Consider the following 24,850-nt stretch of genomic DNA (forward strand, 5'->3'; position numbering starts at 1 on the left):
TACGCTACATATTTTTGTAGTTCATATAGGATGGTGAATACGTTTTCTATGACTGTAGTTTAATGATGGTGATTATAAAATATTAAAGGGAATCTAATTATTCTTAGGGAAGGAGCTCTGGGATTTTTCTCTGCCAGTGCCTGTCAGAGCTGAGCTACCTTATACCATCTGCAAACATCCACCTCACCTAAACAACAGCTGTTGGATTTAATTGGTGTAAGATGAGACAGCAGTCCAGAAAATTATCACATCATTAGATTAAATAAGAGGCAGGGTTGTGCTGAGAATTCTGGAGCACAAGCTCCATTAGATGTGTTTGCATCCAGAATTACCATAACACGGTGTGGGGGATATGTATATACAGTAGATGTGTGCCTGTTACCTTTTTTGCAGTCTTATCAAGAAATCAAATCAAATCTTTCAAGTTAGTAACTCCATTATCAAACACTATATTGTTGTAAAATGTGATTAACTCTCAAATATGTTGGATGAAAAACAACTGTTATTTGTACAAAATGCAAAAAGTAAATAAATTATACAACTTGGCCAAATCCTATTATCTGAAACTTGATAAAGTGTGACAAACATCATTTAAATCACAGAATTGATCAAGATTCTCCCCTTTTTAATAGAGCAGATTTTCTGTGTTCTGAAGTAAAATACCAAAGTGGTAAACAATGCAGAAGATTTTATACAGTTTTTAAAACTACATGTAAATAGAAACATTTACATATAAACTAACATAAACATAAAATGTCAAAACTGTATATTCAACAGGATTTACAAAGTTGTGCCTTTGGTACTTTTTACACATGTACACATGGTACTTTTTAACTGCTTGCCTCATGATAAACGATCCAAAAATGCAAGGAATTATCTCGTGTGTTTCAAAATAGGGCTTTTGGGGAATAATTATAATTAATTATAATTGTTTACACTTATATAGCACTTTTCTGGACACTCCACTCAAAGCGCTTTACATGTAATGGGGATCCCCTCCACCACCACCAATGTGCAGCATCCACCTGGATGCTGGATGTTAGTAAAAGAGCCCAGTGATTTGGATGACACTCCTTCCAGCCTGGGCTGAGTCCTGGCTAGCTCACCACAGGATTCCACAGGGCAGCAGACAGGCCAGGCACCAGAGGGGGCTTCAGTAACAGGAGAGATATCAGTGACAGGCTGCTCCTGTAGCTCCTGCTGACACTCCAGTACACCGCTGTGGAGTGAAATTGTGCAATGAACATTTTTCACCAAACAAGCTAGGCTGCCTGTCCAGTAGCAGACGTGGAGCTGTGTGTTGTGTGATTATTTGTGTAATTGAAGGAGGAGTAATTGTGTTTCCTCATTGCCCTTGCTGCACATAAGCTATATCCATAAAGGGTTTATGTTTGTAAGGAAAGCATATAGTCAGACCAACTAGGACAATAGAAAACTTTTGTTTCAACTAATTAATCTATTTTTGGGGAAGTATTTTTCATATGTTGCATACACTACATTAAAAGTTCAAGTGAACAGGAATTTATTTTAATCTTTTCCTGTTCACAGTCTATACAACTCCCTTCAGCAAGGTTGTTCTAGGTGCCTTTAAAAATATTTATTCTGTAAATATTTGACACATTTATTTTATGGAGCAAATTGTCTTTTAATGGATAGTCATGGTAATGCATTTTTAACTATGAAAATGCTTCACATAAGACAAACACGCTTTATTGTTTTCTTTATACAATAATGGTTTTAGAGCCTCCTGGACATTTTTTATTAGCCACAAATAATGTTAAAAGTATAAATCTGAATTTGATTATTATTACCATTATGGGTTTGCAATAAACAAAATGAGTGCCGCAGGCGTTGAGTTTGGTAAAAATCTATTGAAATTCTAATTGAATAGAGAATTATGCATTGCTCAAAGACATTCCTGAAACTGTTTTCTTTCACTGTAACTCAGACAGCACTAGCAGGGTGTCATTGGTGTGCTTCATAAATACACTGAAACGTGTTTGTGGCTAACATCAACTGTTTCAGACCTGACGTTAGGCCACACACAAACTACACAATCAAAACCCAAGATCTTGTTCAGCCATGATTATGTTTGCCCATCTAACTAGACTATTGCATGATGTCTGCTTCATCAACACAAATTTCTTGCATAGTTTAAACTTCAGCTTTTCTGTATAAGACTCTGGGAGCTTTGTGTTTCGGATTATTTGAATTACACATCTGGTCATTTGTGTAATTGAAAGTAAAGCACATTGCATTGTGTTTAGAAGCTTAAAAGAGTAAGTGTTCCTCCAGGATTTGTATCCGTAATGATTTGTATTTGTTGATTTCATGTAAAAGGTTATCCATCCATCATCTGAAATCCGCTTATTCTTGGGATGGGTCAAAGCAACCCAGATCTATCCAGAAGCAGAGTGTGCGAGGCAGAACTAAGCCCTGGATAGGACCAAGTCCATCTCAGGCCACGGACACACACTCAGACAATTTACACACATCAATGAACATAGCCAGCAAGTCTGTGGGAGGTTGCAGGAAACCGGATCACCTGGAAAAAGTCACATAAACATACAAATTCCCGTCATAGAATAAATAAATCTGCCTTTTGGTAGCCCATTACCAAAACTTGATTCAAATTGTAAAGTTCATACCTATAGGGACAGGACTCTGAAATTCTTTTCCTTAAGATTTTAGAATCATATTTATAGGATTGTTCTACAGTTGTGACTACAACAGTTAAAAGTTATCTTTTGCCAAACAGCCATTCCTCTTTATGCTAAGGACAGATATTTCATATTTTGTGTCATTTCAAGTCTAGTTTAATAACCATGAAAGCATAAAATAAAAAACAGAAGAGCTATGGGTCTAGTCACTGCTATTTTTAGAAGGTTGGTCTTTTCCTTTAGCTGAGTGTTGGGGGAGTTGAACCTTGTGATGAATGACTGAAGTGTACTTAAGTATTGCTCTTGGGTTCCGGGTGCCTGGCAGTGCACTCTGAAGTGAGTCATACGTCAAGACAGTTCCCGGACTGCTCCTCTTTTCCAATCTTGTTTATTTCCTTTGCATGAACCGTGAAACCATGTCCTGCTCAGGTCTGTGCAGTAAACATCAGTCAGGCTGCTCCTGGCTGAAGCTCAAATCTGAAGTGCTCTCACCTGTGACACATTTAAAACTGTGTGATTGAGCCACCTGCTTTCAACTGCTTCTGCACTTTTGAAGGTATTCAGTAGGAACCCCAATAAGTTTGGGAAATGTCATGGTTTTCAATGTCTAAATCAGGAGAAGGTTTGTATCTGGATAAGCATTACATGCTTAAAGCCTTCAAGGTTTCCAGGAGTCCATTCATGCCAAATGTGTATCAGTGATTTTTATTATTTGAATTAAATGGGTCCTTTTAGTTATCATGGGTAGCATATTTATTTGCTTTATAATGTATTCACAAATATTTTAGGAGTGTTCCAGCATTTATTTTCTTTTTCACAGAAACTACACGGTTGTGAATTCCAAAATCATTGCAGTAACTGTGAGACCTGAGCCCAAGATTGCTGAATCACACCTGGAAATAGAGTTAGCTCATTTGGCTAATGTAAGTATTGTGATTATTATTAATATTTTCAATAGTTATAGTGATAATAATAAAATGGATTGTTATAGCAGACACACACCACCCTTGGAAATGTTTAATTATATTGTGTTCTCTGGGAGTAATAGGTCCTATTCAAAGTTATCCAAAGTAATGAAAGGGCTCAGCTTTTGGTACTGTACTGTACATTCCAGTGGCCATCTGTGGGCTGCGGGGCTATTGCTTGGTTATCGTGAACTATTGGTTCCCTTTGGCTGCTTGTCAGCATGAGAATGCAGGCACAAGTCTCGCTCTTGCTCAGTCAGTTCCGGGGGCAGGATGAACAATCAATCTGTTGGGTAAAGTTTGAAAACAAAGAGTGTTTAATTTAGAAAGAGAATAGAAATCTCAATTATGGAAATTTTTGTTTTTATTTCTTTTGTAAATAAATGCAACTTTTTTTTCCTGATTTGACTGAAAGGACACTGATCTTTAAGTCATATGTGGCCCAGCCTGGCACTTTGTCCAGATTCCTGAAGGATATAAAGTAGTAGCAAATATGTCCTTCTCAGTACTGTAAAATGTAAATAGTCAATAAAAATCAATAGTCAATAACCATTTTATTTGGGATCATGTACTTCACAACACTTTTCTGCTGAGCACAAATTATACTGTATACTTAACAGTACTGTTTATCAACAAAAACTGCCAGTGTGTAGAAAATAAACTTCTGGGGTCCTATGTCCAATGATTGCCCCCTCCAGGCATGATTATTATTACACAGGCCCCCAAAGACACAAGTTACTTGCTTACTTAAGTAAACAGCCCCCAAATTTTACATCTAGGTAATATATAGTATGGTGACCTATAAAATTAACTGGATTGGGTCTCTCCAGGATCAGGGTTGGAGACTCCTGATATAGTGAAATTGATACCATGATGGAGCATATTTTTTAGTGTTCACTTGCTTTCTTTACATTTTATATTATTGTAACATTGTAGAGTCTTTTATCATGGTACTACAATCAATAACTGAAGTTATAATAACTATATAGGGTATAGCAACATGGAGCTTTATATTGCAGTGTTAACAAAGCCATCAAATCAAATCAAGTGTAATATAATTGGCAAATTATAAAGATTATTTCTGTTGCAGTCAATATTTAGAAATCCCAGAGAAACCAATCTCAGCATTTCTTTGGATAACTTTAGCTTGTGATAATAAAGTTTTCTCAACTTTCCCAAGAATGCTCAGCATCCCCTTGTATTCCGGAGGACAAATGACTTTAGGTTTCTTTTTCTTCTTTTCTCTCATTATTTTATCATCTCTGCCATAACATACAGTAGGCATACCTGACAACAGGAGACGATCAATTAAAACCACATTAATCAATGAACAATGGACTGTAAGTGGTTCAATAATTAATATACAGCTGCTAGGGGTTGGGCCTTTCTGTCAAGAGTCTTAAAAGCACAGAAGAGCTTGCACTGATAATTAAAAAGGTAGCTCATTTATGATCTTGCCCTTTTGTTAATCTCTTAGATAAAAGCCCATCATTCGGGGACATCTTTCAAGGTTATTTTAAATGCTAAGGATTATTTGGACAGACACTTTAGCTTTATAGACATATCTGTAACTTGTTTGTTATTGAAAAATATAGTTTTTCTCACACCTTTAAAAAGCTGCAAAAAACACAGATTAACTTTTATCATGTTTTTTTTTCAGGGATCTATGAACCCTTACTGTGCTCTTTGGGATAGCTCCATGATGTAAGTTAAGAGATTTTATTTTTGTATGCAAGCAGGAATTTTGATACAGCATGTTAAATGAGAAAAAAATCCTGTTTTTATAAGAAGAACCTTTACATTTATGTCAGTTAAAACATAGAGATAGATTTTAGTTTTTTGGGCATTAATTAAGTTTATCTTAATTTGGAATCTATGACTGATGAAATGATTGTTAATTGGATACAGAGCTACGTAGGAGGAAAGCAAGTGCTTCTTAAAATAAGCTTTGGTAATGCTGTAATAGTACATCATCTCAGATTTACTGTTAAGGAATCTTATGTTGTTTTTTTTTAATTACTGCAAACCGCTTTAAGGTGATAAAATTAAAGCTTCTTTCAGAATATCATCATAAAATGAATGTTCTTTATTTTCATCCAAAGCTTTGCCATAGGCTATGCTACCACTTCCATGATCATGTCCTCTGGGCCTGACATTATTTATCTATTAAATTATTTTATGGCGATTATTCTGCTGTGAATAATGCTGTGAAAAGCAGTAGAGCTATGGGTATAGTTGCTGTTATTTTTAGAAAGTTAATCTTTATCAAAAAAATAAAAACACAGATAAGAACATTTGAAAGATTGATTCTGAAAATTAACTGACAGAATATATTTTGTAAGTAGGGGTAGGGATCTCAGTTCTAGTTCTCTGCTCTCAAGGAGAATATTCTAATGGCCATCAGTGTACTTGTTTTATTCTTCTTTTAAAGTTTTGCTTGTCCAGGCTGTGTTTTTCCACTGAAATTATATCCTACAATGAGTACAAATGCTGGTATCTAGTCCAATCTGCCTTAAAACTAAAGTGAAACAATTGAGATCAAGAAGTCAGATCTCATTCTGAGTCATTTCCATCTGGTCAAAATGGGCACTTTCTTAATTTAGGGTTTTGTATTTTTAATAACCTCTTGCAGTCCATTTTTAGCTTCCTCTGAAAGGCATGCCAGAAGAAGTGAACAAAGCTGACCCTCAGAAAGGCAGTATCCTGGAGTTGATCCACTCTGGTTCATCTCAGATTATGAACAGGAGCTCCTGTGTGTAGGTCCAATGTTTCAGTAAACCGGGCAATGTAAGAATTGCTCGTTTAAAAGGTCTTTAAAAGTCTGTTTTAATAGATATATTATGAATAGCAAAATGGGTTTAAATAGTATATTATTACCTTTTCTGTTTATCTTGATTTGATATTGCCTAAAATGACCTTTTTCCTGTATGATTCAGGTAAATGTTTATTTATAGACCACAGCCTACAGCTACAGCGCTGAAAGGTATCACACTCAGGAGTAAATTATTGTGTTCTTGACTTACAGATACTCTCAAGGGCAGAAAAGTTAAAGGTTGCCTTAGAAGAATACAGTTTGTGCAGAATATCCACAAGAAGTATTTCAATTAAAAGCTCCAGGTTCAGGGCACACACTGATCCCTGCAGTATAGGCACCCTCAGCATGACTCTTAGCCGGCTATGTCCAGACATCCCCAAGCACTGATTTTGCAGGAGTTGATGTTCACACTGCTGTAGGCATGGTGAGGCTTGATACTGTATGTGAAAAACAAGAACTGTGCAATAGGCGCACATTTTGGAGGAGTGCAGGGTGTTCATCTCTTACAAGTGTTACATGGGCTGTAGGGGGTCAGTTAATTAATTTATATTTAGGTATTAGAAATTAGGTGGAATCTTAACAATATTAAACTTTTTAATATGTTTATTGAAAAAGCAAGCTAAGCCCCCAGAGGTCAATGTCCTCATTGAGGTGGAAGGAACAACACACTTGGAAAGACTTGTGCTTTAGGACTGGAAGCCAATAGTGACCAGTGAACCCCAGAGTAATGTTGTCTGAAGTCTAATGCTGCTGACTGGGTCTCAAAAATGACCCTCATGCAGTTTCATAACTGCTCACATACTGTATCCGGTACTCTGGGACACATCCTTGGAGCCAGACCTGGTGATGTAATATAATCTGGCCATTTCTCTGAGGAGAAAGGAGTTGGAGTTGGCAGAGGAAATGGAAAAGTACCTCTAGATCAGCTCTGGTACAAGGGCAGTCTTTTTCCGGCTCCAGAGTGTTCCTGCAGGAGCAGCTCTGGGCAGGTGTGAAGGCACTTCAAGACCCTGGACTGAGTGCTGTGTAGCTGGGACGTGTCCCAGTGGATGAGGAGGTTGCATTGATGATTCTGGGTCTCAGAGAGTAAAGGTCTTACTGCACATTTGCACCTAACAGCTGTTCAGAATATTTTTTCTTCGTGGAGACGAAGTTATGTGTTGATTGGATACTACCAACCAACCCTGTAATTATACTGGGTAACTTCAATTTTCACAGGGGAATGATTGAGATTCCTCAAAGGTGTGATTGGGAAGAATATCCTCTCCAGTCTGAACCTTGTTATTACAGGTATTAGTCCTAATAGTTATAGGATGTTTTTGTTATTGTCTTGTTGTTCATAATTGAAGAAAACACTGAGCATGTGTTTACGTGATAAAAGAGCACCTCGGGCCAAAAGTCATTTTATATTTGATAGTTCTACCTTCAAACCATCATAGACTTTATATTTAAGACACTCAGGCGAAGAAAGTGGCAAAGCTGTCATCACTGCTTGACAATGAGATGGACACTGGCTGGATAGACATGGGAGGCCTAACCAATCAGTGCGGTTTGCTTGGGAACATTTGGCAGAAGACCCTCTGTGGAAAAGGAGAACTTTTCATGTGTCCTGGTTGAAGTCTTGGACATTTTTGTCCAAAAAGAAAATAAAGGTGATGCACGCTTTAATGTTTTGCTGCTACTGTATGTGTGAGGAGGCAATGATGAGTACATTTAAATCTGAGGTGATATCTCTCTCTTGGAATAAAGTAGTTTGCTTAATCTAGTTGAGGGAGGAGTAGCTGCCCTTAGTGGAGGTGTTAAAGCACTTTATGGTTTTGTTCATGAGACGTGGCAAGTAACAAGAAAGGCTGGCGCTTTTCAACACTGCTTCAAGACTGTGGACACAAGCAGTGTAATTAAATGTTTCCGCAGCAGGTTTGCTACCGTGAATTGAGAGAAACAAATTGAGCTGTAGGGCACCTGGTTAGGATACCGCTGGGAGCTTCCACTGAAGAAAACTTGAGGTCATCCCAGCACATGCTGGAGGAAGTATAACGCTCAGCTGGCCTTGGGAAGCTTAGGGCACCTTTAGAAGTACAGGTGATCCTTCCAATGTAATCCTTCTTAATAGCTCCAGTGCCGTTTTTAATTCGTTTTCTCTGATTTATGTAAATTCCTTGATTATTTTTATTTATGAGTCTTAATTTAATATGACTGCTATATAATTCATAATATCTTAAGTTTATCAAAGTGAAACAGTGCTGCTGCTGAAATGTGAGATACTGTAGGCAAAAGATGTCTCCCAGCACAACAGATGTATACTGATAAGCAACTAAAGAAAGCTCATTTAGTCTATTTCGTTTGTATTGAATAAACCTTCATTAGCCTGGGCGACCATGTATAATCTGAGCTCTTATACTGAATTTCAAGTTAGTGGATCTACTTGCTTTGGGTTAGAGGCAAAGTACAACAGGAAAATCAGACAGAAACCTGAAAAAAATCAGCTTTAACTATGACTTTTTATTGGATTTATGGTGCACATCTCCTGTTTCATGACTTTGATAGCTTTAATATAACAGCAGGATTTGTCTGATGGTTTTAATACAACAGTGAGACTGGATTATTGAAAATGTCTGATCCTCACTATTCTTTTCTCAGTTTGCTTTTTGTAGTTTTAATAATTTAATCCACAACAGAGGGCCATTACGAAACATAACTATTCTGGCCCATGGATTGATTTTGCAAGGATTTAAATACTTTTAAGCTTAACGTAATAAATGGTGTGAGCAGTTTTAAGCAGCCTAGGTTAGATAAACAATGTAAGGGATTGAATGTCTGCCAGATATAGAATTAACGGATTTCAAGATAAAAAAGCCCAAGGAGGCAACAAAGAAATGAAATGCCTAGTGAAACGACAAGCAGTTTCCTTTTTCTAAGTCCTGGAAATGCAGGGGATTTGAAAGCTGTCTAGTTAGATTACAGAAAGACTAGCACTGAATCTCTCTAACAACATGCTGGCATTTTTTTATTCCCAGACTGAAACATTAATAAGACATGGAAAAGTGTGTTCTTCCTTAACTTAAAAGGCATGAGGCCCTGCTTGTGTTGAGAAGAAAGATACTGTAACATGAGCTTGCTCTTTTAGGAGTTTTCCCAAGCAAAGAATGTGTGCAGCCTCTCAACAATTCTGCATGGTCCTTGCATCGTATTCTCACACATGCCTCCTGTCAGGAAAGAAAAAGAAGGAATAGGATACTGATCTAAACCAGAACCTTTTCCTTTAACCAAGCCTTGTTTTTATTTCTTCATGAAATCAATATCATATTAATAAACACTTAAGTTGATCTAACTTGGTCTTCATAAGGAGTGCCTAATTATTTATGTAACAGTGCTTCAGGGGGATTAATGATGTATACCAGCTTGCAGCAGACTACTCTTTAAAATGGATTCTCCTCTATGACAAGTGCCGACACTTCCATAAAGCACCATTAGGAAACTAGCAAGACTGGTGACTTATTAATATTCAGTGTGAATGCTATCCCATCTCCCACTGCTCTCCAATGAATAATCCAGCATTTCACAGAGTTTGTTTTTCTATTCATTTTAATTTCTTCAAAATCATTGTTACATTTTTATTGTTTCTCGAATGTTTTACATTCCAGTGTGAAATAAGAAATCATAAAATTATACTTAGAGGCATATTTTACTGTTCATAAAAATTAATCAATGAAACGTGTTGGAGTTCCTAAGCAGTAGGGTAACAGACACTATCGGTTCTGTCGTGCTATATTGAAACACCTACCTAATACATTTGTTTAAAGGCAACGTTCATGTAAAGCGCTCACTAATAATATCACATTGAGTTTTACAAGTGATTAAAATATTTTTAAATACACAAAGTTCCAAAATATATCAGTAGTACTGTTTTTGAGTTGAACAATTTTATTTTAAAGCTTTTAACTGATTTTTTATTCAGTGTTTTCTGTAACAATTTAAATGTAATTTAATTTGTTCTGAATAACCATCTGATGCTAAAGGCATTTTCTTTTGTAGCATTTGGTAAATTACAAAATTGATTACATACATTGTGATGTTACAATCACACTGATTGATATTCTCTGTTATGAAATCTGAGGTGAATTCTAGTTGTCTGGGAGTGAGGAACACATACAATATAGAGCCATAGATTTTCTTTCAGCTTGTAAATAATTTTCACACAACAGCATGTAGACCACAGCCTTTGCTCTTTATGAGAGGCACTGGCAGACAGTCTCAATCAAAGTGGAAACTGAGTCACTTAAGTCATTTGTTGGATTAAATGCTCTTTATTAAAATCTTGGTAATTTTATTTGCAGGGTACATGATTAATATTAAGGCCGTGAAAAAAAAATGAAAAAGCAAAGCTGACCACCAATGGTAGAAATATAATGTTTGATACAACACAATCCAATCTGACTCAGGTTTCACTGGGATTAAAACAGAGATAAATATTTTTTAATGAAGACTTTGGCTGCAGGGCTAACTTGAGGTTAAATTAGTATGTAGTAAAGAGTATGAGCATGTAGTATTAGTATGAGCATGTAGTAAAGAGTTAACTTACATATAGAAATATATTTTCTGTGGGGATACTTTTATACCTCCTGTAAATATAAAAACATGTCAAATCTTAACCAAGTCAAGGTTATTAAAATATAAGTACAGGTACAAATCAATTCTAATCTTTTTTTAAAATATGAAGATATGTCTTATCTCTTTTACTTTTCTATTTAATCAGGTCTTTTGTTGCTCAATTAACCATTGATTTCTTATTGAAGTAATCTGCTTCAGATTTCATTTTATAAATGAAATGTTTAATTTTTAAACAAAACTAAGATGATCCTCCGAGTCCTTTTGCAGAGTTTTCCATCATATTAAATGAAACATTATTTAAACGACAGCAGAATTCATTAAATATAAATGCAATAATGGTGTCTGGCTCAAAAGAACTGTGATCATTTTTCTCTTTTAGAAAGTATTCTTTTTGAACAGTTTCTTTAACTTGTGAACCAAAACATTAAGAACTCCTTTTTAAATTTTACATTTGATTTACCAAAGAGTAACTTATCTGCTATGTGATTAGCAATAACACAAATGATGATAACTTTTTAATTTCTTGGAGGACTTCCTCTTAAAGTTCCATTTAAATCATACAGTGCAGTATATGTAATTAAATGTATAGATGTATTCATCCTCACCTGTTCATTTATTCAACACCTTCAGTTAAAATCCCAGGTTGTACATTTCAATTTGTTTAGCTAAATGTGTATTATCTCCACCTACAATCTGTATTTTTTCAATACATTAATAATCCATAATCAAAACAAACTGATGGTTTCAAAGAGGGCGCCAGTCCTTAGCAGAGCTATGTCATAATATACAATATGTGTATATGATGAACTGTACTATACACAGTATATCACAAAAGCTAAAGTAACACTACTGTATGTATTATTTTTGAATCAATGCATGCTGTAGAAGAGCTGTAACATGCACAGTAGTATTAATATGGTTACACACTGAAAGCATGGTTAAATAATAAATATTGTTGGAATGGAAGTTCATTCTTTCATTTCCCCCTGTACGCATTGTAATAGTAGTTCAAGTAGGTAGCTGTGACAGCATGTGTAGGTTTCTTTTTTTCTCTTTTCAGCATGGAATAAACCTTTACTTGTTTGCAACAAGTGTTAAGGTTGTGTTAACTTGTGTTAAACCTTTGCAACATTGTTATATGGTTCCCCACCCTCTTGCAGGGTGAAAACGATGCCAACATAGAAGGCAGTAAACTTTCCTTCAGTATAATTACAAGTAGCTTTTTTGACTCAAGTCAGTTTTCAAGGCAAGTCTGCTTTCAAGACATAAACTCAGAAAATTATTTTTAGAAACTCTGAGAGGCCCAGAAATAGTGTCAAACTTAGGGGTAGTTTGCCTGAAGATAAGGCTTGGGATTTGAGGGGAGATACAGAAAACAACATTTACAGCATTAAGCAAAATTGCCTTGGAGACAAGATCCATTTTCAACATGAACATGCAGGTAACTACGGTATGTATCTTTCTCTCCTGTTACAAGAGAAGTGCCTTTACGAGGAGAGAGAATAAGAACACCTGATCTGATTTGATTCATTCAGCCATCACAGTGCTTTGCCTGACAGAGACTGACAGGGCATATTCTAGAGCAAGATGTGCCCATGTCTTTCATCGACTTCTGTCTTTTCTGTAATCCCTTTCATGTCAGCTAACAGCATGAATCATGATGCTGGGCATTATGCCTTATAAGAGGAAGAGTTCTGAGAGTTGATGAGTTGAAAGTGCCAGTGGTTCTTTCTTATGTGAGCTCTTTGCTTCTGTTGTTGGTCATTTGAGGGTGATGGAATTCTTTACAAAAATTAAATTTTCCTCCATGGGGCATCAGCCTGAGCTCTGCAGCTTGCGGGGCCGCAGAGTCTGTGGACTATCAATACCAGCACATGGCTGCCAAAGTCCCGCAGGTGCCTTTTGACACCTCCCAGTGACACCCAGGGGATGCTCAACCGCCTTTACTGAGCCTGTCAAGGTACAGTACATCCAATGACTGTGCAACAACTTGCAGTTTCGATGTTTTGTATAAGAATATCCATTGTTGATCTAGGGTATAAAAGCCATACAAAGATGAGTCAATGGTGTTTTCTTTTCTCCTAGCGTTATACACATAAATAAAGGTTTCTTATGTTGTCCACAATATTTAAATATTTGAAAAAAAAAATCCTCATATCCATAGAAAGAAACAGCTTTTCAGCTACCCAGGCATGAAATTTCTTTCAGAACAGCTTTAGAAGTACTTTTCCCAAAAATGTTCTAAAATAAATGCTTTTAAATGAGGTTTGTTTTTGTTTTTCAGAGTTTTGTTTTGTCATTTATTCATACTGCATTTGAAACCCGATGCAAAAACTATGTATGTACGTATCATATACCACACTGTACATTTATATTTACAGTAAATATTTGGAACTGAATGCTGAGTAATGATCAGTTCATTGTATTGCTTCCTTAGACTACCTCTGTAGTCACTGGTATTTAGATAGCTATCAAGATAGACAGTATTAACATTTAACATTTTTCATTTTTTTTAATTCAGTTGAAATACTGTATATAATATAATATTTATCAGCCTACATTTTTCTCACCACATTTTTACAAATTGCAAAACTAAGAAACAGTAACATCCCATTCAATAAATCAGCAGTTACACTACGAACGTCTAACATTTTAGGCAAATTCTAGAAAAATACAGAATGTCTATGATCAGTCCATATTAAGTCAATAGAAATATAAAACTGACAGCTGTGCATATACTGTACATATTTATACATTATATATGCACAGTTGTCAATTTTATATAGTGTACTAACCTATAAATTTTCAGCACTGCCAGCCTTCAGTTTTTTATATACATTACTTATATTGTAAATCAGAAAGAAGAAAATCAGAAGTTCTTTTTCTGTTCTTTATTCTTTATGCTCTGTGTACAGTACCTTAAGGAATTTGTAACAGTGGCAGATCTTTTTTTGTTTTAGGGATATGAATGCATAAACAATTTGCATAAACTGTTTTCTTAAATGCTGAAGGTTGAAATATTTCTGAACATGAGAAAGCAGGTATGGTAGAATTTTCGGTGCTGAGAAAGATCTTTGTCTGATATACTGTGAGCTCCCAGTGGGATGTTTGTACAGCAAGACAAAGATAACAGTGAGGAAATTACTGTACATCCCTCATGGAGCAGTTAAGATTTTAAACAGGAACTGGCAGATAGTATATGCAAAACAGTTCACAGTGGACAATATAATGTTAGCTACTTAAAGAGTCCACCTTACAATTAATGCTAATTTGGGTAAGAGTGCACCAATTAGCAACAAGTGGCAACAATCATAAAGCATAATTTGCATAAATTTAGTTAAGATTTGTAACAGGAACTGGCAAACAGTACTGTGTATGCAAAACAGTTCAGAATGTAAAACACAACATACTAGACTTCAAAATATCTTGTATTGAAACTGGAAACAGTGGGAAATTAATACGAATTGTTTACTGGAAATAGTTACATTTACATATAAGAGTAAATGTTTACATTAGCTTGTTTTTTGGGGACATAGCCCAGTAGGCCTCACCATGCATTAGCAGTGTCTGCTGTGACTGCGTTATATGAGCTAAGCAGAGTAACTAATGCTCATCGACAGGACAGGTGGCACTCAGGCCACTCTTCTCTAGACAAGGCCAAGTCAGGCCTTGCTGCAGGTGGGAGACTGGGTAGCTGGGGGACCCGAGCGCAGACACTGCAAAAGGGCAGCTTGTGAGGCAGACTCTGGAATTTGATGATCGTGTATTTGAAATATTGCAGTGTTAGACAGACAGACAAGGAGTATTGAAATAAATACATTTTATAACCTTACTTGCAAGTAATTTGTAAAAAATGCACTACATTTATTTCTGTTTTTTTTCTTTTCCTACATTTGAGTGTAGTACTCACATAATATGTACTAAGATAAGATATGCACTAAATGTATTTTATAAAAATTTCACATTTTAATTTAAGATGTGCTCTGAATTTAAATTTAAAATGTGCTTTGATTGAAAATTGAGACCACTTCAAATTAGGAACCTTCACAGCATGGTATCTTAAGTGATGTCTTATAGTATGTACCTAATAAATAAGGAGACAACACATTAAGTCATAAGGCTTGCTGACATTAGCTACAGGTAAGTAACCAAATGTAATCTATCTCAAGGCACTCAGAAGGGAGGGAATTAAAAGGAATAGTCATAGTGTTGATACAGTTGTGTAGATCTCTGTATATTTATTATCTTCTTCCTCCTGAATAAACAACATGTGTGTGCCTGACGTATACTGTAAATTATTTTAAAGGTTTTGTACAGTATGTGTTAATGTAGAAATAACAGCAATTTAATTAATTGAATTCATTTTTCTGAATAAAATATGATAAAAGTATATTTAAAAAATATAAACATAACATTTTATCATAAAAATATGATAGAAGTCTATTGTAAAACAGTGCATTCGATTATAAATGCAGTGCCAGCACAGTATTTCAAACTCTGTTATATCAATGTGATTACTGTTTGTATGAGGTTATGTTGTTAAAATAAAACTAAAATTAAGAAATGGGTTATAATATAGAAGACATCCCACATCAGTCCTTATTAAGATTCAAATGTGTTTCTAGAAAGTAAAAATTTAAATAATGTTCCCAGTGACATTATATAGTGAAAAGCGTAAGGAGTGGGATTGTGGTGTGATATTTTTATTTTTTCTGTTTACTACTGAAAATTGTATTTCAGACCACGTTAGAACAAAACTGTTTTTGTGTTCACCTCCCCCCCCAAAGGCTGGAATCAAACTGTACAACTGTTTTTTACAATTAATGCAGCATGGAGCACTAATTAATCATTTGAAATACAAATGTTATTAGTCCAAAGCAAAAATTACAAATGTCACTTTATTACACTGATACTTATGCTTTCCAAAGTCTATTTTTATTTCTTTAAAGTAAGGAAGTGTGTGTGTGTGCAGTTCCAGCACTGTCATTTTCCCTATGTGATGAATTTCAAATAAGAAATGTCTTTATAATAGAAAATTCAGGACTGGAAAATTAATAATAATATATATTTACAAATAAAGGATACACTTACCTTAGTATACAATATGGTTGTGGATAAAGGATAAATTGAAAGGGTATCTGTAAACATAGAATGAATATTTATTCCCTGATGGTGTCAAAAATGCCCTACAGTCTTTTGTTGGATATTTAACTCCAAATTGTTTAGTCACAGCAAAGAACTGCATGTTATGAAGTTGTTCAAGGTGTAGTGCAAAGACAGAATAATGCATGTTAAGTGATTTTACTTGGTACTGTATTATAAAGAAACCTTTCTTGTTTTTTCTTGAGGCACTTCTTTGTGTATTTCTGCCACTTATCAATGTGTTAGTCAGCTCATACAGGGCAGACGTCTTTGAGCCCACCAGGAGGTGTTTGTGGGGGAATTGTCACAAGTGATTGCAGTCATACAGTATGTTGTGAGTTTGAGTTGTTAATGTTGTGATATTTCGGACATTCTCTTTTGGGCAGTATTGTGTTTTAATATTGGACTGTCGAGTGAAAGTATAAATGAAATGATGGAATTTTGCTTTGCATCATGTTCATTTATTAAATGTTAAATGAAATACATAATTTGGTATGAATTCTGAATCTGTGCTTGCAACTTATTTTATAAGCTTGTGTTGCTGGTAATGACCTTTTAGAGTATATCATGTGATGTTGTGTGTTCTAAATAATTGCAGAAGATTTATATTGAGCTGAGAAACTGTGAAAATTTGTCAGCACTTACCTTGAAGTGGATTCTGGTATGGCACTATTATTTAAAGTGCCAGATAGAAGTTTGTGAAGTCTCTAATTTGGCACATACAATGTAATCTGCTCACGTTTTTTGAAAAAGTAACTTGACATATTCTACTTTTTTAAGTAATAGTGCAATATAACAGTATATGGTACAGTGCAATTGGTTACTACATTTTTGCATGGGTGTACTGTATATTATTTTAATACTTATTTAACTGTTGCCAGAATTTGAATTACCTCTGTAGTAAAAACACGATATCAATGATCCAGCTGTCCATGAACCTTATTTTTCATCTTGAATTGTACCAGTGTTGTGCATTGAAAACGCTGTAAATGCTGCTGCTTGATTTGGGGGTTGGATTAAATGAGTGTGCTATTAATAATAAACTAAAAAACGTCTAAATGTCTAAATCTTCAATAAATGTCGGTGGCTGTTTCTGGACACCCTTTTTACTGAAGAGGATTTTAGTCTTAAAACTAAATTTCACATCACATAAAGTCTGAAGACATAGCATTGCAAAGCGATATGCCATATTTTATTTTAATAGAGTTATTTTCAGAGCAGTGTATGATAGATTGTATGTCGATTTTTAGATGTTCTCACGAGAGTGCAGAATTTTAAAGGAGGGGAAATGATGCTTAATTGAATTTTGTTCTTGTGTATCAGAAATTTATAACACACGGTTAAAGTCTGTACAGCGTCAGGTGAGGATTATCTGTGTAGCAGTTGTTCAGACATATTTTCTCTGCGGGGTTTCGAACTGGGGAAAACGTTTCTGTAATAAATAGAAGAAACGTGTTTTTCTTTCATTTTGCGTTTGCTAGAGAGGAAAAAAACGGGCTGGTACCATCCTCACAGATTCGGTGGGGTGAGATATAGTCACGTTCTTCGGCTTCACAACGAAATTAAAAGTGACGGAAACACGGGGTATAAGACATAACTGAAGAGATATAAAACCTTTTTAGAATATGTATATATTATAGCAGATTATAGATAAAATAATAGATTAATAAAAATAAAAACATTTGTGCTTGATTATTTTGTTAGAATAGCCCTCCCCTCTACTGTAGTTTCAGCAAAAAGGAACAGAGTATCAATCTGATGCTGTCCGCCGTTTCCAGGGTGAAATTTTCCCTCAGGAAGCATCCGAAGGCTGCTAATTAGAACAGCGAGGGGAAAAAAAGATCAACCGGAAAAAAATAAATAAAATAAATAACAACACTACATCAGGTGTGATATTCAGAAGATTTCACTCATTTTGCAGCCAGAAATAATGGTATAAATAATGTCTTCCTTTAAGTAAGGCAAGATACATTTAAATTTTCTGTTGTTATTTCAGGAAATGGGTAGGTGTTGCTATGAGGACGCTGTATGGAGGAATTTAATCAATCAGCACCGCCGGAGCTGGACAGCTCTTTGCCTTTTCCTTCCATCTCTGGAAGCCTTTTCTCCCGTTTAAAATTAAAGCTTACTGCATATCATTGCGTGATTTTTTCTTCTTTTCTTTACTTTTTTATCTCGTATTAGATAAGGTGCAACGATGTAAATTATTTTAGTACAGGTAGATATTCGAAAGTACCGTTAAATCAAGCCGCCGTCAAAACTAAAGCAGTCTGCCTTCTTCTTGCAGTAACGATTCTTGGGGATCCTGGTCGACCAAAGGATGTAAGACTGTCCTTACCGATGCATCCCATACAAAATGCTTATGTGATCGTGTATCCACCTTCGCCATTTTGGCTCAGCAACCAAGAGAAATAGTAAGTATTATAAAATGTTATATTCGTTTGTAAAAAGGCTGTGAAAGGTTGTCTTGTAAACGTTTTAATTAAATGCTTAAAATAAGGTAGCTAAGCTGCGTGAAATGTATATTATGCACCGATATCACAGCAAAGAGGGAGAAACAAGTTTTACCTGATATATTTCCTTCTAATTTTACATATGATTTGAATGCTGATAAATGGTAGCCTGTTTATGTATTTTTATACAAATGCCTGCTAAATAACTACAACTATTATGGATGCATTTTAAGGGAACATGCTGTACACTTTTGCAGTGGGTCGTGGAAATGTGAGATATACAGTTAATAAGCAGCTGTGTGGGAGTGTACAGTATGTACAACTTGGTTTGATAACAAATAGAGCGGTTTGCTATAGAAGTTAGAAATGGCAGAAAAGGCCGTTCCATGCATTTTGAGCATCGGCTATAGGCAAGAGCACACGCAGGGTGATATTGAGGCAGAGGTCTGCAGCACCTCTGGGTCAAAATACCTCTTAGATGTTGTTACTGATGCTTTTGTTGTCTACCATCAGATAATCAAATCGTTTTTCAGGATTCTGAATAATACTGATTCTACTATGACATATTTGAACTGTTGCTACTTATTTAATTTTTGTTTTATTCAGTTAAGTCCTTCTGATTTCATCACCCATTTTTTCAAAGGCTGTAATGTTTTTCTAGACAATGCATGAATAAATTAAGATCAAACAAAAGCAGTGATGACAAATTTACTTTAGATGTGATAACAGTAATTGACAGAAGATAAATTAAAAACAAATTCCATTTAATGCTTCACCATTCAGTAGATCAGACATACTTATTTCTCTGAAGAAAGATATAATCCCGACAATATACAAAACCAATTAAACCTCTTTTTTCAACTGTTTTTAATTTAAGTTGCATTACTTCTTGTATTGTTATACCCATAAAATGATGTATAGGATCAAAGTACTAGTGTGTTATTTATGTACATTTCCATGGATCATGATCTTTGCTTAGAGATTCCACTTTGGGGTAGGCCTTAAAGAGTCTTGTTTAAATCTTTTGGCTAAGTTAAGTTAAACCTTTCGTTGTACGTTTTTTTTATATATATATGAAAAGATTGTACACAGAAATATTTACTTTCTACCAAAGTAATTTAAATTGTAAACAGAAGTTAGAAATGTATTTCAATACAATACCATTGACTTTAGAATACATTTTTGGTGCTCATAGTTATATTGTATCAGGATTATTTTTTATTGAACTCTTTCCATAGTAAAACTGATCATCACAAAGTGAAAATGTAATATAAGTGGTGTCTTTTTAATTATAGTAGCAATGTCTTTTACCAATGATATGTCTTTTTGAAAAAATATTTACGAGACAGTATCATAATAGAATGTCATGCAGAATTTAGCATCTTACTGAAAGTGGGACGTTTTGTGAAATATTAGCCCTCATTAATTTTTCATTGATTGAAATGTTTTCAATGATTTAGGCAGTGAGTTGTCAATTTTAAGTTTTGGTCAACTTTCCTTGTCCAGTCCATAAATCTAAATCAAGGCCTCTATATGGCTTGAAAAGTCCTGACACATCAATCTGCACAGATGCTAAGATTGCCTTTGTACACTCTGTACATGTTTAAAATGTGCTGAGTGTATATTGAGTGGTAACGTTGTGCTGGTGTATTCACAAGGCCAGAGTCACTGCTTTTCCAGTTCCCCTATAGGAGGAGGGAATAGATACAGTGCTGTATTTGAAATTGACAAATTTGGTATCTAGCCTTTACTAGTATGTGAATCTTGAAATACTACTTGAAGCTTTACATTTATTTACAATCATATGATAATTTAAAGATTGTCAACCAAGGTCTCATATTGTTTAATGTTTATTGGAATACCACAAGTGTTTATGTCTGTGCCTGAGACTGTAGCAGTTCTTTGATGCTTGTATATTTATTTCCTGAAATGAGCTGCTCCAGACACTCTCTGTGTGTTGCATTTGATTTCCAGACCATGGAGTACTCAGGTGTACCTTCGGTGACGCTGATAGTAGGCTGCGGCCTGTCTTGTATGGCCTTGATCACACTGGCAGTTGTTTATGCAGTGCTGTGGAGGTGAGTATGTTCTTTCACTGCACATTATGTCAAGTGCCTTAGAAAAAAAAGAAAAACATTTATATTTATTTTACCTCTTAATTATATATGAATTATATATTTCTTTGTTAAGAAAAGATTTATAAAGTGAATTCACATAAAATTAGTAAATTAACACATCAAATAATAAGTTCAGGTAGGTAGCTGCGTCAGCATGCGTAGGCTGCAAGTAATAAGTAATACATGGAACAAGTAATAGGTTTATTCCATGCTAAAAAAAAAAAGAAACATCAATACGTTTTACATTCCAGAGATTCATGTTACTTAAAATGATCCCTATTTATTGTCCTTAGTTTTACTTTTTTTCGTATTATGTTGTTTCAGGTATATCAGATCAGAACGGTCAATCATCCTAATAAACTTCTGCTTGTCTATCATCTGTTCTAATATCCTGATACTGGTTGGACAAACGCAAACACACAACATGGTAATACCTGAAAACTTGCTTTCCTTTTCAAATGGCAAATTTATTGTGACTTGTTTGTTATATATTTTATGTAATTATTGGAAATTATTTCCCCAGCAAATATAGCTGGAAAGGGTTAGCATGTTATATTGTCTGCTTCCTTGACATTTAAATTACTGGTGTTTACAGAGTGTTGTATTTTCAAATCTAGAACTTCCCAGATTTTCTTTAGTGAAAGAGAAAGTGTGATGTTTAACAATGATGGTGATGATGTAGTGTCTTAACAACTTTATCTAACAAACTGCTCTTCTGCTTAAACATGAACAATGAAAATGCAAGTTACTCATAATAACTGTTAGCATGTCTGGAGAACATGAGCAACTTTATTTCCATTTTTGAATGTACATGACAAACATAATCATTGTCTCCAACATAAAACACACTACTTTTAAGATTAACTTTCGCATCCTGGACTGAAGACTTTCTTCTTTCTTTTCCATGTTTCCTATTACAAGCTAAATGGCTCTTGTGTAGATGAGAAGTGACAGTAGAGGACTGGCTTGAGTTGCCTTATCAGAAACTGACTGCCTATTGGAACTTCTTTTGTGCAAATAATTCTCACTTTCATCGTGTGTTCATGAGAGTTGGAGATACTGCATTCATTCTTGGCTTAATTTCATAGTGAGAAACTCAGTTATGTCAGTTGACAGTTCATTCAGAGACAGAACCTGTAGATCTAAAACAATTAAGGTAGAGGTAGATGGATGAGGCAGAGACACAGTGCAGAAGGACAAGCTCCTCTGGGTTAACAATGCTTCTCTCTCCTCATCCTGGAAAGACACAATCCTTCACTTTTTCAAGGGAAATAAATCCTTCATACCTTAAGACTTTAAAACAGTGGGCTTGTCATACACACTGTGCTGTCATTCTCAGCTTCAGAAAGTAAGTCCCTTGTGAACACTTCATTAAGGCACCAGTGGAAAAATGGTTAGAGCTCTGGACTCTGAACTACTGGGGATGTAGGTTCAAGTCATGTAGGATATTGCTGTTGTACCTTTGAGCAAGGTAGTTTGATTGGTGTGATAAATTTCTTGTTTTATAAATAGGTTCTATTCACGTTGTTATTATAAATGACAATTTCATCTTAATTGAATACTGGCTTGTTTGATTAAATAAAGGATCGCACTTTCAATCAATGAAGCATCAGTTATGAATTATAAAGCAGGTGTTCACTTGTACAGTGGAGTGGGGGTTAGAAGTGTTGCCTTATACAGTATAGAGATATAGATCTTGGATCTCTGTATGGGATCTCTGTATGGGATGTCTTTGGAAACTTTAGTTGCATACCATCTTTCAAAAGCATGCAGGCTCTGTTTGACTGGATACTTTAAGTGGTGCCTTTCAATGGCTCTCTGGTTCATTCCTCTACCCCCTTCAAGACAGGAACTGGACACTGTCTTATATCTCTGACACCACACTGGCTGACACCTGTGGCTCAGGTGTCTCTCTGTCCTGTGGAAACCAGGCAATTTCAATATATAGAATAGTTGCTTAGAACTGACAAAACTATTCTTAGATTGTTTTTATTTTCATAAATATATGTACTGATGAGCAGACTTTTGGTGTACAAATCAATCTCAGCTGCAAGTTGATGCAGCTGATGAGGCTACTAGTTGATGAGGGTGAGACAGAACAGCAGGATAAGTTATTGTAAACCGAACCACACAACAACCCTTACTACTTCCAAATTTTTCATAGTGTACAATATACTGTAGAAGGATACAATAATGATCGATATCAAATGCAACCAGAAAAAAATATTACAGAGATGTGTGAATGAAAGATAAAATAAGATTGTATAATACAGTATGTCCTGGGATATTAATTACATACCTTCTTTCACAGAGAATGACTTTTATGTAAAAGCATTTAGGCTGCTTACCTTTATACTGCATATGCCCAAAATGATATGTTGATATGATAAGATATGAATGGAATGCATGTGTTGCAAGGGCAACATTTAAACTGGAAAAACATGTTGATCCTTTCTGTCCCTAACTGTGGCAAACCCCACACCGAATAAAAAAAGCAGCAAAGATGCCACATGTCCTAAAAATTACAGCCTTGCCTTTATTATTGTTTAAAACACTTATTATTTGGTACAGAAAATATATGACTAGCGACGTAAAATTGTTAAAAAAGGACAAATAAGTCATAATAGAATCACACCTACCACCCATACCTGAATTAAAAGCTGCAGCCCAAGTACTTGATGGCGGGTATCCACTGGGTAGCTGGCACAGCCTCTGTTGAACAAAACTTCACTGGGTTTCTGATGAAAGTTGTATGGAAATGATTATGTAACCCAGCCTAAATGTCAGAGGAAAGCCAGTCTTCACCAGAGCTTCTGCTGACACGATGTGAGGTGAACATACTTACAGTAATACCACTCCTAGTTTGAGAAACTGGGTTCATCTCCAGTGCAGCCGGTGATGTTCCTCATACCAAGTCTTGTTACATATAAATACAAACTGCATCTACCTGTTTGCAGACTGAGTTATTTTACACATAACTCCTTCTGCGTTATCTTTTAGCTGTCTGTTCAAATGCCATTGTGAAAAGTGTACATTTATTTTCTACCTTGGATTTGTGACTATAAATCTTTTGATTATGTCTTAACTAACTTACTGGAAACCTGTCCTATAGAATATGTCTCTGGATGTTTTTGTCTTGATTTAATTTTCACTATATTAAATAGGACGCCTCCATCATCCCCTCCTGTTTTTAATCTGTAACGAAAAAATTATAATCACTTATAACCATTCCTTGCTTTGTCATGTTTTCATTGCAACGTTTCCTGATTGAGTATTGCATTTCAAGGTTTTGGAAAGCTGTAGAGCTTCTTTATTCTTTTATTTTATTTGATGATTAATCATCAGTTGAATTGCTTTTTTAAAAAATAGTTTTCCATTTGAAAGCCTAAAAAAAGGGGTTGCTTGTTTCTTCTCAGGTGTCTGCTCCAGCCAATCCATCATTAATATTAAGATCTGCTCGGCACCACGTTGATTGGGTTTTAGTCTGGGTTGTTTCGTAAGAAGGGCCTGGGGTCAGCAGGGCGCCCTCTGTGTTGCCCTTGACTGGGGACGGTGTGTTGTGCTGTGACTGTCATAGATGCTGATAAGCCAGGGAAGGTTAAACAGCAGACTGCTAGACCCCGCTGGGTTTCATTAACTCTGCAAGAGATGTCCTTTAGATTCATTCAATCAATAAAGATGACGGGCAATGAGGTGATGAAATCAGAGGATGTTCTGCAATCTTTTGTCTTCCTGACTTGTGGGCAGCTTTCCACAGTACAGATTTGAACATCCTTGCAAAGTTACACATGAAGTGAGAAAACACAAAAGGACCCGTGACTCAATGAAATAATACTGTACTCAAATATTTATTCAATTTTTCAAATTAAAGATACACAGGTGCATCAATTGATGTATACATGTGTAGTGACAGTAACCTCAAGTGAAGTCTTTTTTTTAAAAAGCCTTTATCGTGTTAACATACTGTAATGGTGATGTTTATATCTTCACAGTTCCAAGGCAAACATTTGTCACAAAAATCAATATTGTTTATTCATTTTTATTTAGCCCTGCCCCAAGAGTAAATTGAGTAAATAGAATTTTCTGC

The 24,850-nt window shown here is 35.4% G+C and overlaps 1 protein-coding gene and 1 long non-coding RNA gene across 4 annotated transcripts in view; one reads left to right on the top strand and one right to left on the bottom strand.

Moving 5' to 3' along the window:
* adgrb3 (adhesion G protein-coupled receptor B3) overlaps positions 1–24,850 on the top strand; it is a 181,879-nt gene that overhangs the window by 118,174 nt on the left and 38,855 nt on the right. For all 3 annotated transcript variants that reach the window (XM_006638700.3, XM_015362907.2, XM_015362908.2), the window contains 5 exons: positions 3,481–3,583; positions 5,286–5,329; positions 18,481–18,607; positions 20,621–20,724; positions 21,088–21,190. In XM_006638700.3, the coding sequence (XP_006638763.2) occupies positions 3,481–3,583; positions 5,286–5,329; positions 18,481–18,607; positions 20,621–20,724; positions 21,088–21,190 (481 nt within the window). The remainder of the gene's footprint in view (positions 1–3,480; positions 3,584–5,285; positions 5,330–18,480; positions 18,608–20,620; positions 20,725–21,087; positions 21,191–24,850) is intronic.
* On the bottom strand, positions 20,484–23,588 carry LOC138223901 (uncharacterized). Its single transcript, XR_011182329.1, has 2 exons — positions 23,412–23,588; positions 20,484–20,761 (listed from the first exon to the last, which is right to left on the bottom strand). It is a non-coding gene; the product is annotated as an uncharacterized lncRNA (long non-coding RNA).

Source organism: Lepisosteus oculatus, chromosome 17, assembly GCF_040954835.1.
Source record: "Lepisosteus oculatus isolate fLepOcu1 chromosome 17, fLepOcu1.hap2, whole genome shotgun sequence".
Lineage (NCBI taxonomy): Eukaryota > Metazoa > Chordata > Actinopteri > Semionotiformes > Lepisosteidae > Lepisosteus > Lepisosteus oculatus.